The 12,745-nt window shown below is 47.1% G+C and overlaps 1 protein-coding gene across 6 annotated transcripts in view; it reads right to left on the bottom strand.

Moving 5' to 3' along the window:
* MCPH1 (microcephalin 1) overlaps positions 1-12,745 on the bottom strand; it is a 188,071-nt gene that overhangs the window by 139,883 nt on the left and 35,443 nt on the right. For all 6 annotated transcript variants that reach the window (XM_074353774.1, XM_074353777.1, XM_074353775.1 and 3 more), the window contains one exon: positions 11,604-11,713. In XM_074353774.1, the coding sequence (XP_074209875.1) occupies positions 11,604-11,713 (110 nt within the window). The remainder of the gene's footprint in view (positions 1-11,603; positions 11,714-12,745) is intronic.

Raw genomic sequence — 12,745 nt, 5'->3', positions numbered from 1 at the left:
CTCCATGACTCACCCTCGGGTTGTTTTTCTTCCTCCTCTCCACTTACCCCCCAGGCGACCCTCACACTGGCTGCATGCACCAGCAACACGTGACAACCCCCAGTTCCACATCCTAGCGCACCACCTGCTCCCCGATGCCCAGACGCAAAAATCCTACTGCCTGCCTGGCATCCTCATCCAGAGGTCTGATAAGGATCTTAAATAAGACGTGTCCAAAACTAAGCTACTGTTCTAGGCAGGCAATCAGGCAAGAAAATGAGAAACAGAAGACACCATAGAAACTATCTATTCACAGATGAGAAGGCCTTACACACAGAAAACCCTAAAGAATCCAGAAAAACTGTTAGAACTAACAAAAGAATTCAGCAAAGTTGCAGGCTACAAAATCAATGCACAAAAAACATCAGTTGTACTCCTATACATTAGTAACGAACAATCAGAAAAGGAAGCCGAGAAACCAGTTCCCCTCACACAGCATCAGAAATGGCCCGCAGCAGCTGAAAAGATGCTCCACACCACTAGTCAGTCACCTGGGAAACTCAAACCAAAGCCCGAGGAGCTATCCCTCACAGTACCTCCAGGTGCTCTATGGAGTGGAGTAAAATTTCTATACACAAAATTCAACGTAACTTTCCTCCGCTTAGAATGCTATCACTCCTGGAGAATATTTTATAACTGTCAATTTTACAAAGAGAAGCACAATAAATAGAATTAGATGCTAGTATAAGACTACCCAGAATAAGACTGAAATTCGGGACATCTTTGTACAGCTCACGTGTTCGTGATTTTGTATTTGACAGGCCACTTGGCCTTTCCTGACCTCATGTGTCTCATCTAAGAAAAAAAGACAATGAATTACTCCCAGGGTGCTATACGATTAATAATTTTGTTGAAAGCAAATATTAATCCTAGCAGTTTTGTAAATTATGACCCTCACGGTATGTAATTCCGTGAGAATGCAAGCCATTTTTAATTGAGTCATTTATCTATGTACCCCCGGCTGGATGTCACATTTCACTGCAGGTAATAAAAACGGGGAGCAAGTTCGGCCCCTTCACTCCCTGCTAGTGACGGTCACCAGACCCTCCTCCATCCGCACCACAGAATTTTTATGTGAGGTGACAGTCACAGAGCACAAATCTAATAACAGCCAGTAAATCTTGTTTAATATTATTGGAAAAGACCAAAAGGGACAAGCCAACATTTATTAGAACCAAACGTATTCAGTGTTGAAAAGTGAAGGGGTCCTTGAGGACCGAGACCTCGATCTTCCCGTCCTGCAAGGCACATTCCCATTCTGTGGAACGCTGACTCTCCACCACAAGCCTGAACTTCACCTGAGCCCTGAGCCCCAGAACCTAGAACAGCGGTCAGGAAACCGCCCCCCTCTCTCCTTTTCTTGGAAAAACACAACTGAAAGGGCTGCCTTCTCCTGCCCCCAAGAGAGGCCCCACCAGCGCTCCTCCTCGGTGACTCAGAAGAGACCACCTCCACCCTCTGCGTGCTTCCGACTTGCTGGCAGCTCCTTGTCTACCTGCCTCCCCAAAGCCCCAGGCCGCTCCTCTTCGGTGGACGGGCCCCTCCTACAACCCTTCTTACTTGTCTCGTGCATTCTGTCGTGTGGTTCTGGAGCAGCGACTTGGATGGGGCTGGCCCTGATTCCCCACCCAGGCAACCAGGGCTGAAGGAGTCCCCGTGCGCCTTTCCTGAGCGGTGGTACAGGGTCCCAGCACTGAGTCCAGCTCCCGTCCCGAACTCCAGACTCCTGTCAGTTGACACCACAGTAAAAATTTGATTTTTATTCTTTCCAAGTATTCCCTTGGTTTCTGGTGCCAACTTTCTTGGTTTCATGGTCTGACCACTTGTGATCTCTGGTTCATAGTTCACACAGATCTTGACTTTGTTGCCTGAAAGATGACAGAGAATCTGCCTTCTTAGTTCTCTGTTTATTTTTCTACTTTCAGCTCAGAACTATTAAGAATTTCACGCCACCAGGGAGTAGATATCTGGACTGGGTTTTGTATTTCTGTGTTTATGCCATGAGAAATTTTGAGCCGTGAGTGAAATTTTAAAATTGAAATTACAAGCTCTGGGTGTGTGTGTGGGTGTGGGTGTGTGTGTGTGTCTGTCTCTGTCTGTCTGTCTGTGTGTGTGTGTCTGTCTCTGTCTGTCTGTGTGTGTCTCTGTGTCTTCCTGTAAAGGCCATTCTCTCTCATCCTGAGATGGTGTTACCACTTGTTACTATAAAATTTCTTAAAGAAGCTCTTGACTTAGAAATAATTACCTATAACCTCAATATTCCTAAAATTCCCAGATACTAACAAAACTGAATTCCCTGTATTTTAAACAGTGCTTAAAAAAAAAGTATTCTTTAAAAAAATTTGATTCCCTTGTGTTTTTTTAAATTGAGGTAGAGTTGATTTATAATATTGTATTCATTTCAAGTTATAACAGTGATTCAAACTTTTTATAGATTCTATTCCATTTTAAGGTATTATAATACTTTGGCTACAGTCCCTGTGCAGTACAGTATATCCTTGCAACTCATTTACTGAGCGGCTGATACCTGGCTTACAGGGCTGGCAGACGTACAGCTGAGAAGGGAGGTCACTTTTCAACAAGCCCTAGAACTACAGGATACGGTGGGGGACTCAGAAGAAAGGAACTCATCCACATTCATAAGCGCTACAGGTGAAATGTGACAGCAAGCTCTTGGCTTGGCTTCCTTACCCCAAGAGGCTTTTAAAAGTGCAATCTAAGATTCCTCATGAAAGCGTCCACAAATCAAACCCAAAGCCTAGGTGGTAAATTACCTTTCTTGCTGCACCTATGTAAACACATCTAAGGAGGCCAGCCTGGCTTTGCGATCATAAATAATCTTTCTTTGATTATTGGGGGAGGGACTACAGGAAAAAAAAAAGTCTGTTTCTATGGGAAACTATGCACTGTTTACAGCACACCATTCCAGGACTTCAGATTCTAGCCCCGTTCCCCGAGTTATATTCTGTGCCTCTTTGCACACTGCATGGAACTGACAGATGCAAAAATTCTGTTTCGTCCTGTAGAGATGTACTTGACCTCCTTCACCTCTATGGGAAGACCAGTTTCCATCTCCATCTGCCTGTTGGCCCAGATCCTGTTACCTTGCCCAAACTGCCAATCCTTAGCAAATTTCCAGTTCTTCTGGTTTCCTTCCATATCTGGCTATCACCCCTCACTCACCACTTTAGAACTTCCAGAAAGTGCTTTTCCCTAAATTGAGCACAGCATTTCACGACCGTGAGTTGTCCCTCCCGGGTCAGTGGATTCCTTCACGTGACGACCTCTCAGAGCTTTGCTCTGATTACCTTTCGGTGTCGTATAGCTGTATTTGGACAAGTGTTTTCTTTTTAAGGAACAGAGTGCTATGTTTTCTTTTTTTAATGAACAACAATGTTCAAAACATAAAAGGACTGTTTTCCTTCTTTCTGTAATGGGCATTCTACGACTGAAGCCCTGAAATGCTTAACTGTGTACGTAGATGTGAACAGAGTAAGATCAGGAGTTCACATTTGATATCAATACATTGTGAATATGAGTATTTGGGAAATAGTCTAGTTGATTTTGTTTTAATTAGATCAAAGGGAGGGCAAATTAAACAAAGGTACCTGTTTTATTAGTGATAAAAGAGAAACACTTTAAAAATAAAACATTCTTTGAAATGTTTCAGGTTTAGGTACCATTTCGTAAGTAAACAGTGGAAATGCTTTTCCTGAGAAAAGAAGTGAGGAGGTGACGCACACACTCGCCAGTATTACTGATCTTGTTCACCACTAATGCAGGCTCACCTGGCCCACGGGCAGAGCCAGAATCGTGTGTGTGTGTGTGTGTGTGTGTGTGTGTCTGTGTGTGTGTGTGTGTCTGTGTGTGTGTGTGTCTGTGTGTGTGTGTGTGTGTGTGTGTGTGTCTGTGTGTGTGTGTCTGTGTGTGTGTGTGTCTGTGTGTGTGTGTGTCTGTGTGTGTCTGTGTGTCTGTGTGTGTGTGTGTGTCTGTGTGTGTGTGTGTCTGTGTGTGTGTCTGTGTGTGTGTGTGTGTCTGTGTCTGTGTGTGTGTGTCTGTGTGTGTGTGTGTGTGTGTGTGTGTGTCTGTGTGTGTGTGTCTGTGTGTGTGTGTGTCTGTGTGTGTGTGTGTCTGTGTGTGTGTGTGTCTGTGTGTGTGTGTGTCTGTGTGTGTCTGTGTGTCTGTGTGTGTGTGTGTGTCTGTGTGTGTGTGTGTCTGTGTGTGTGTCTGTGTGTGTGTGTGTGTCTGTGTCTGTGTGTGTGTGTGTCTGTGTGTGTGTGTGTCTGTGTGTGTCTGTGTGTCTGTGTGTGTGTGTGTGTCTGTGTGTGTGTGTGTCTGTGTGTGTGTCTGTGTGTGTGTGTGTGTCTGTGTCTGTGTGTGTGTGTGTCTGTGTGTGTCTGTGTGTCTGTGTGTGTGTGTGTGTCTGTGTGTGTGTGTGTCTGTGTGTGTGTCTGTGTGTGTGTGTGTGTCTGTGTCTGTGTGTGTGTGTGTCTGTGTGTGTGTGTGTGTCTGTGTGTGTGTGTGTCTGTGTGTGTGTGTGTCTGTGTGTGTGTGTGTCTGTGTGTGTCTGTGTGTCTGTGTGTGTGTGTGTGTCTGTGTGTGTGTGTGTCTGTGTGTGTGTCTGTGTGTGTGTGTGTGTCTGTGTCTGTGTGTGTGTGTGTCTGTGTGTGTGTGTGTGTCTGTGTCTGTGTGTGTGTGTGTCTGTGTGTGTCTGTGTGTCTGTGTGTGTGTGTGTCTGTGTGTGTGTCTGTGTGTGTGTGTGTGTCTGTGTCTGTGTCTGTGTGTGTCTGTGTGTGTGTGTGTGTCTGTGTGTGTGTCTGTGTGTGTGTGTGTGTCTGTGTGTGTGTGTGTCTGTGTGTGTGTCTGTGTGTGTGTGTGTGTCTGTGTCTGTGTGTGTGTGTGTCTGTGTGTGTGTGTGTGTCTGTGTGTGTGTGTCTGTGTGTGTGTGTCTGTGTGTGTGTGTGTGTGTGTGTGTGTCTGTGTGTGTGTGTGTCTGTGTGTGTGTGTGTGTGTGTGTGTCTGTGTGTGTGTGTCTGTGTGTGTGTGTGTGTCTGTGTGTGTGTGTGTGTGTGTCTGTGTGTGTGTGTCTGTGTGTGTGTGTGTCTGTGTGTGTGTGTGTCTGTGTGTGTGTGTGTCTGTGTGTGTGTGTCTGTGTGTGTGTCTGTGTGTGTGTGTGTGTGTGTGTGTGTGTCTGTGTGTGTGTGTGTGTGTGTGAAGTTGGGCTGCTGGGAAAATAAAAATGAGCAAATCAAATATGACAAAAGATAAATTCTGGGAACTGTCTTCAAATCACACCCTGAGGATGTTCTACTACCCAGAGCCCCGGCAGCCACATCACTTAGGTGTCTTTAGAAAGGCAATCTGCGGATCTGAGAGACCCCAGTTTTTTTAAAAACAAGCCGCTCACAAGACTGTGAGCTTCGTTTTGCTGATCCCCTTTTTAACTGCATGATAAATTCTATGATCAAAAGCTGGGTTCACTGCAAAAAGTTGGTGCAAAATCTTTAACTTTCTTACATGAATCTTTTTGTAGCTTAACTTCTACCTTTTTTCCTTATGTGAAATTTGTTTTCCATTAGGGTTAGAGACTCTTAATATTCAGGTTGTTTTTTTAAAAAAAAAAAAACAAAAAAAAAAAACTTTTCTAAATGTCCTCAATAATGCAGTAAGCGTGACCAGTAAAGCATCAGTATGTTTTGAATACTCACATATTGGATAAAGATAAATGTTTATAGTAAAAAAAAAAATAAACCACAGAGAAAATGTACATCTAAGTTATTCATTAATACCCAATTTGCTAAAACAAAAATACATGTATCACCTCACTTATTGAGATGCTTTATCTAAAACTGAAATGCCCATCGGGTCTACACGTACACCCATCTCCTGGCCCTAAATGGGGGTGGGGCAAGAGGCAATCATGCCCTAATGCAAGGAACACACTTATGGATAGAACGTCTGTGTCCCTCACCCCTTACAGACTCCTACTGAAATCCTAACCCCTGAGGTGATAGGACAAAGACACACACTGTCCCCTCCAGCCTTGGCCCTCGGGGCTCACAGCACACCTGCAGCCTCCTCCACGTGCCTGATTCCCAGTCTCCCATCCCTTGTCCTGCCTTTGTATTAAGACTTCACCTGAGGACAGTGAAAAATACCAGAAACAAAGAAAAAAGCTGCCATCTGATCAATGCTGAGGAAGACCTCAGTGCCTTTTTCTAAATGAACAGAATTAGATAACAACTAGTGGATTTATTTAGAAGTAAAAAGCAGAAGACACTTCTGCAGCAAAATAGCACAGCACAACTTCAACAGAAAAAAAAGTTTTTGGAACTGAAATTCACTGATAACGAAGACCAGAGTAAGAAGTGCCCGGGACCGGGCTGCCCCGGCTTCACAGCCATTGTGTGTTACACTGACTCACCACTGACATATTAACGAAATCTCAACTCGTATCCAAAAGCCACAAAAGCATATGCCAAAACCTATTTGAAATGCCTCCTATTTTATTTTCTAACAGTCTATAATAATGCCTCATTGATTTTGAGTTGTGGTTTTATCTGTCACTCTCGCATTTAACTCCTTTCCGTCTGAATAATGTTATTTTTATTTCTTTTTTTGAAACTACTAATAGCCAATAATTCATATCCCTAAGTATTATTTGGAAAGCAATAACTCTGAAACCGAGGAGAGAGAGCTGAATAGACTTAAAGAGAAGTAATAAATATCTTGTGATTGGAGAGGACATCACTGCTCCTCCAGAGAAGATGTGAAAAACCTGCTTGGGAAAACCACGCACATTTAAGTGGAATCCAGCCTTTGGACGGATGCTCACTGCTACACATCTCTGTATGCGGACATCCTGTCAGATCTTAGGAACATAACAAACGCTGCAACGTGTCCCTTGTCCAAACATCTCTCTGATGTCAGTGGAGAGAAGCCGTGAGACTGGCAGGCCCCTTCCCGCTTCCTCTCTTGGGTTCGCTCTTTGGCCTGGTCCCCGGGCTGCACGGTTGGTTCCCGGGGACACGTCCAGCCGTAACAAAGCTCTGAGGGGCAGGGCAGCTTTTCTTCCCAGGGCCGTCTCAAGTGAGGGAACACTTTTTCCAGAAACCTCCCAGTAAGACTTCCCTCCGCATCTCATTGGGCAGAAGTGAGTCATATTCCCAGACTAATGACTGCTAAGAGAAACAGAGTGACCGCGACTAGCTTGGAGCAGAGGTCTGAGAACAGAGTGGGTGCAGGATGGCGGGTGGGGCAGGGCTGAGGGGGTGCAATCGACACTCGGGCACGAGCGCCTCCCTGGGCAGTGGCTGCTCAGCGAAGAATGAGCATTTACATGGGTTGGGGGGTCATGGGGCTGTGTGTCTTTCCCTTGTCTTCAGTTCCTTCCCTCCCAAAGGACCTGTTTTGTTGGGTTTTTAAAAGATTCAGGTTCGCTACTTCAGCAAGTTACTTGTTTGTTTGGGTTTTTGCTTATCTTAAAGAGATGAACTGGATATTTGTAAGCCAGGTTACCATGGTTTACTGTCATTTGGCTAACATCCCCCAGATGCCATACTTAGCAAGCTGGACCTTAGAAACCAGCGGCCGTGACTACCTGCATTTGGAACACGCGTCCCGAATCCGCCCCGGGCACAAATGCCCAGCAGCAGATGGTCGAAGGGCTTCTTGGAGTTTCCTCTGTCTCTGGCCCCTCCCGGGGGTGGGGGCGGGAAGGACTACCCTGGCCTCTACCTTACATGGCCCAACACGACCACGGAGGCTCACGAGAATGGACGTGGCACCGTCCCGACAGGCCCTCAGGCCCACCACCTCCAGAACAAGACACACTTGGCGGTTTCTGAAGCACACATTTCACAGTGCACACAACGTCAGTCACTGAACACAGAAAACACAGTAAAAAAAAAAAAAAATGGAGCTCTTTGAAGATTCTTTTTTCATGTTTTCTATCTAAATATTTTTTGCTCATACCCAACAGGAGAAAAACAACACGATGACCGAGCCAAAGCTGTCGCTCCACCGAGAGGAAGCGGATTTTCTGATGGCTTCACCAAGTCACATCTGCTGGCGGACTGGACACCTGGCACAACCAGCACACGCCCCCCACTGCCAGCTTCGGGTGCGCGTGGCCAGAAATGGTTCATCAAAGCAATTACAGACCCTTCAAATGCCTGATTACAAGTCAAAGGCCCCTGTGGAGTCTGCAGCCCATCCCTCAAACCGTCCGCACTCAGAGGCCTCCTGGGTGACAGGCTCTACCTTACTGTGCGTGGAGGGTCTGAACAAAGGGGAGTGACTTACGGGGACGTTTACAGGGGTGTCATCCTCCAGGAAGTGTGGCAATTCCCCCGAGTGACTGACAACAACACACTCATGCAGAGATGTCAAGAAACAAAATAAATATCACCTGTCGTTTGGATGAGTCACTGCTATTTCAACTTGAAAGCTAAACTTAAAAACAACCCACAAGACTGCATGCTTCCAGCCAGGCACACTATCTAATGGCAAACTGCCCGAGCCCCGGAATTACCGCAAGTTGTAAAAGCACGTTCATAAAACCCGAGAGTTTCCAGCAGAGCAGCGAGACTCATTCGGGGACATTTTAGAGGACAGATGATACTGAGGAAAATAATGTTTTAAATGAAAAGTGGCTCCAGTACCCGACTTCTTTATTCAGAAAGGCTTCTAGCCCCCACCACCCCCGTCCCCCTCCCTGCAGGTGGCGGGCAAGCCCCCGTATCGTCCCCGCAGCCCTGGGTTTCCTCTCTTGTGGCTGCTGGCTCCTCTGCCTTCTCCCCACCAGACGCGAACAGGCTGTAATTCCAAATCTACCACCTCCACACTAAAGGCACGATCAGAGCCCTCTGCACCTCCATGTGGCGGCCAAACAGAAAACTCATTCTAAAAAGAGGTCCCAGTGCTTGAGGAATGGCTGCTGTCAGTGGTGACACGGAGCCCATTATGTACCCTTCACACAGGTCTGCTGAGAAATCCTGGTTATTTCCAGGTGGTTCTACTGACCTTAGAGAAAAGGGAAGCAAATCCCCAGAGCAGGGACCACTCACTGGGAGACCTGTGCTCCTGGGCGGGTGCCAGGGGGTGATTTCGTGCTAAAGACCTAAAGAGGTGAGGCTCCATCTACCCCTGTGACAGGTTCTCACCTGGAAGGATGACCATCGTGTCAGAACCACGTGCGGAGTTTTTCAAATACACCCCAGCTCTCCCTCCCTCCCATGCCCTGGGCGCTGTTCTGGCCCCAGCATGACTGTGGTCAGTAGGTCCAGTAAGACACAAAGTTTGGACCAGTCCAGAACTTGGAGGGCCATTTTGACTAAAGACATCTCTAGAGGCTAGGGAAGCGGGCAGGCAGAGAGACCCACCCAGTCTACTTTGAGAACAGCTGCAAAACAGAGGACAGTTCGTGTGTGGGTGTAATTTTCACCCACACTTATGCTGGAAAACACAGCTAACATTTACCGAGTGTCTCTATGTATCAGACATCTGTCATCCTCAAGTCCTTGCATGTTTCAACTCCCTTAGTTAGCATAAGCCCTCTGAGGCTGGCACTGTGACTGTGCCTGTTTTATACACAAGGAAGCAGAGGCACAGACGCACTGAGTAGCTTGTCCAACGGGACAGCACCAGCACGGAGGGGAGTCAGCGCTTGTAGCAATGATGCACTGCAATGCAGAACCTCCCATCTTTCACTGATTTGAGACCACTTTACAAGTTCACAAGAATATTCAAAAGGAAATGAGATGTATTATGATGATTATGGCATTATTGTGGGATGGTTAAAAGCACCAGAAACAGAACAAGATGTTCACTCCAAAAGCAGAAGGGAAATTCGTGCAGCTCTTATTCATTCAGCACATATTTACTAAACTGTTTTGTGTGTCGTACTGCACTGCAGTGAGCACAGAACGATTAAACCTTATGTACTGAAGGGCTCACATTCTAGTAAAAATGTGAGAAGCAATTATGGGAATATATGTTAGCTATTATTCATCACTTGTTTGCTACTCTGTTTAAAAAACTTGTAGAGGGGAGGAGGGAAGAGCTCAGGGGTGGAGCGCGTGTTTAGCATGCACGAGGGTTCATTCCCCAGTACCACCATTAAAAAATAAATGAAATAAATAAACCTAATTACCCCCCACACACACACAAAGAAATCTGTAGTGATTTAAGCATTTGATCTGTCACTGTCAGTAAGTGTACTGTATAGTTTGAAGTGTCTGGCCTCTCATTTCTCTCTAAGCCTCCGAGCTCAGGAAAGCCAGCTGCACACGTTTCTGTGCTCTGACCTATTGTGTCCTCTCAGGGACAACCCTGCTCAGCAGAGACAGCTCCAAAGTGCGATTTACAAACAGAGCCACTTAGGAAAAGCTGGGTTTTCTTGTCCAGAAGCAGTACCACACACTGAGTAAATGCCCATGGAATGAAGATCAATAAGGATTTTGCTTTATTTTTCCCAAAGGAAAAAGGTAGGTGGCCATACTGCAATCAGGATGGAGGCTGGCACACAGGGAAACGGCATAAATGCAGCCCCAGGGCACCAGCTCTCTGCAGAGGCTCAGTCCCAGGGAGGCCATGTACCAGCCTTGGGACGGTCACTACAGTCAAGACACAGGGAGCCTGGTGTCGCTCAGCCACTCACATGTCAGGGGACCCCACAAATCTCCTCCCCAGCAAAACTGTGGCCCTGCCCGGAAGGTGGTTCCTTTCCATTTTTTGGCTCTGTTTCTTTGAGACAAACCAGAAAGCGTTGGTAAAGAAACCTGAGTTTCTACCAACTTACAGCAGACGTTCATGGAATCTGCGTGGTAATTTTAACTTCTTTCAACCACTGCCAGGATAAGGAAGGGGTCCCGTTCCTCTCCCCCGGGGTGAGACACGGCTGCTGGGCCTGGTGGCCGGGGCCAGGTGCCCCGGGGCAGGCTCTCCACCCTGCCCCGTCTGTTACTGGCTTAGCACTGCAGCCTGGAACTCGGACTCCGTGGTGTTATACCTTCTCAGCCTCGTGAAAACCAGGCACAGGACTATGAATGGCTAACTCGAACTTTCAGCAGGAGAGCGGATGTTGAAGGGTCACCCAGCGTCCAGCCCTCCCTGGGTTCCCCAGGGGAGCGCACGGAGAGGAAGAGCTGGCCCTGCAGCCCCAGCACGGGAACCACCCACCCTGACGGCCGCGGGCCAGGCCTCGGCCAGCTCGCCAGGGACGGCGCTCGGGCTCTTCACCTCCTGCCCAGTGAACGTTCGCCCGGATTATGAAGCAACGACCTCGCTGGCACGCCCGAAGTGCTCTCCCTGAGGGAAGCTGGCAGCACCGTTACACGCAAGCAGCGCCCTGGCAAAGTGGCAGGGGAAACCTGGTCCCACCAGCCGTAACTCCGTCCCGAATGTGACTGGCATGCCCGCTGTTATTGCCAGAGTTTCCCAACATCCACCGTAATTAATTTTTAAACTCAAATGGACAGATGAGCTTGTGTTTCATGAACCCAGAGCAGAACATCATGGAGCAGCAGCCCTGGCGAGTTTAAACAGCATTTTCACACACCAACCTTTTGGCCTGTCTCTCTTTCCTTCGACTCCTTGTGAGGTCTGATGAGGTCCGTCAGGCCTTCCCATGAGCCATCCAAGACATCGTGCCTTGTTGGTCCACTTTTAACACCTGAAACCCAAGAGGACTGAAGATTAGTTAGAACTTTACATGGACTGAATACCAATGCAACTTGAGCCAAATAAAAAATATTTAAGTTATTTACGCATTCTGGTAATAAGAAAGTATGGTCTTTTAAAATACGCACTGCATTTTTTTTTCCTCCTTTGAGGTCTATTTAGAATGCTCGGTTTATTCCACTACGATATCCCCAGCAATCACTTAACTCAAGGGTCAGAAACAACGTCGGGTGACAATGTCCCAGCTCTACAGCAGCCCATCTGTCCAGCTGATGATGCAAGGAAACAGATGCCTGTACCTTCTGCACTGTTCACACTCCAGCAATTCTGGGGATTTTGCATAATGATCAAAAGCCAGCTACTCAGGGAAGGCAGTTCTATGTTAGAGGAAATAAGCAATGTCGGCCTTGGGGTCAGAGTGACTGCAGAAAGCAGCCCTCAGGATCAAGCTCCGGGTCACAACCCACAATCAACAGCTGGTGCTTTTACTCCCCGCAGACTCCCGCCTGAGACCCACGTCTTGTCACGAAGACACACAAACCAAAAAGAAGACATTCATCAAGGGAAACACGGCTTCATTAGATGCCAAAAGGTGTGGGAATCCTAAGTAACCACCAGTGCAGTGTGAAGCGTGTACTCTGACCTGATTCACCTACAGCCACAACTTTATCTGGTGCTCCTTGTTCTTCCCTCCCCAAATAGTCTGACTACTACGTGACTTAGCTGGTATTCTGAAGGACTAAGAACAGCAGGCACCACTTACGTGGTCTCAGTAGGACAACACATACCCTAACACAAAGGGCATATGGCAGCCTAGGGGACACTCATGTCCTGGCCACAGCCATCCCACACAATCCACCTTCACACTGTCCCCCTCAGCCGCTGACGCACTTACCAACAAGTATCTAATGGCCAGGGGCTGCCCACCGGAGATGCAAAGACACACAAACCCAGCAGACAATGCACACACAGAGAAACGAATGTAATACAAGGCAAAAATAATTTAAGTGATATCAGAAATTAA

This window comes from Camelus bactrianus, chromosome 26 (assembly GCF_048773025.1).
Source record: "Camelus bactrianus isolate YW-2024 breed Bactrian camel chromosome 26, ASM4877302v1, whole genome shotgun sequence".
Taxonomy (NCBI): domain Eukaryota; kingdom Metazoa; phylum Chordata; class Mammalia; order Artiodactyla; family Camelidae; genus Camelus; species Camelus bactrianus.
This window is presented reverse-complemented; position numbering and strand designations above follow the sequence as displayed.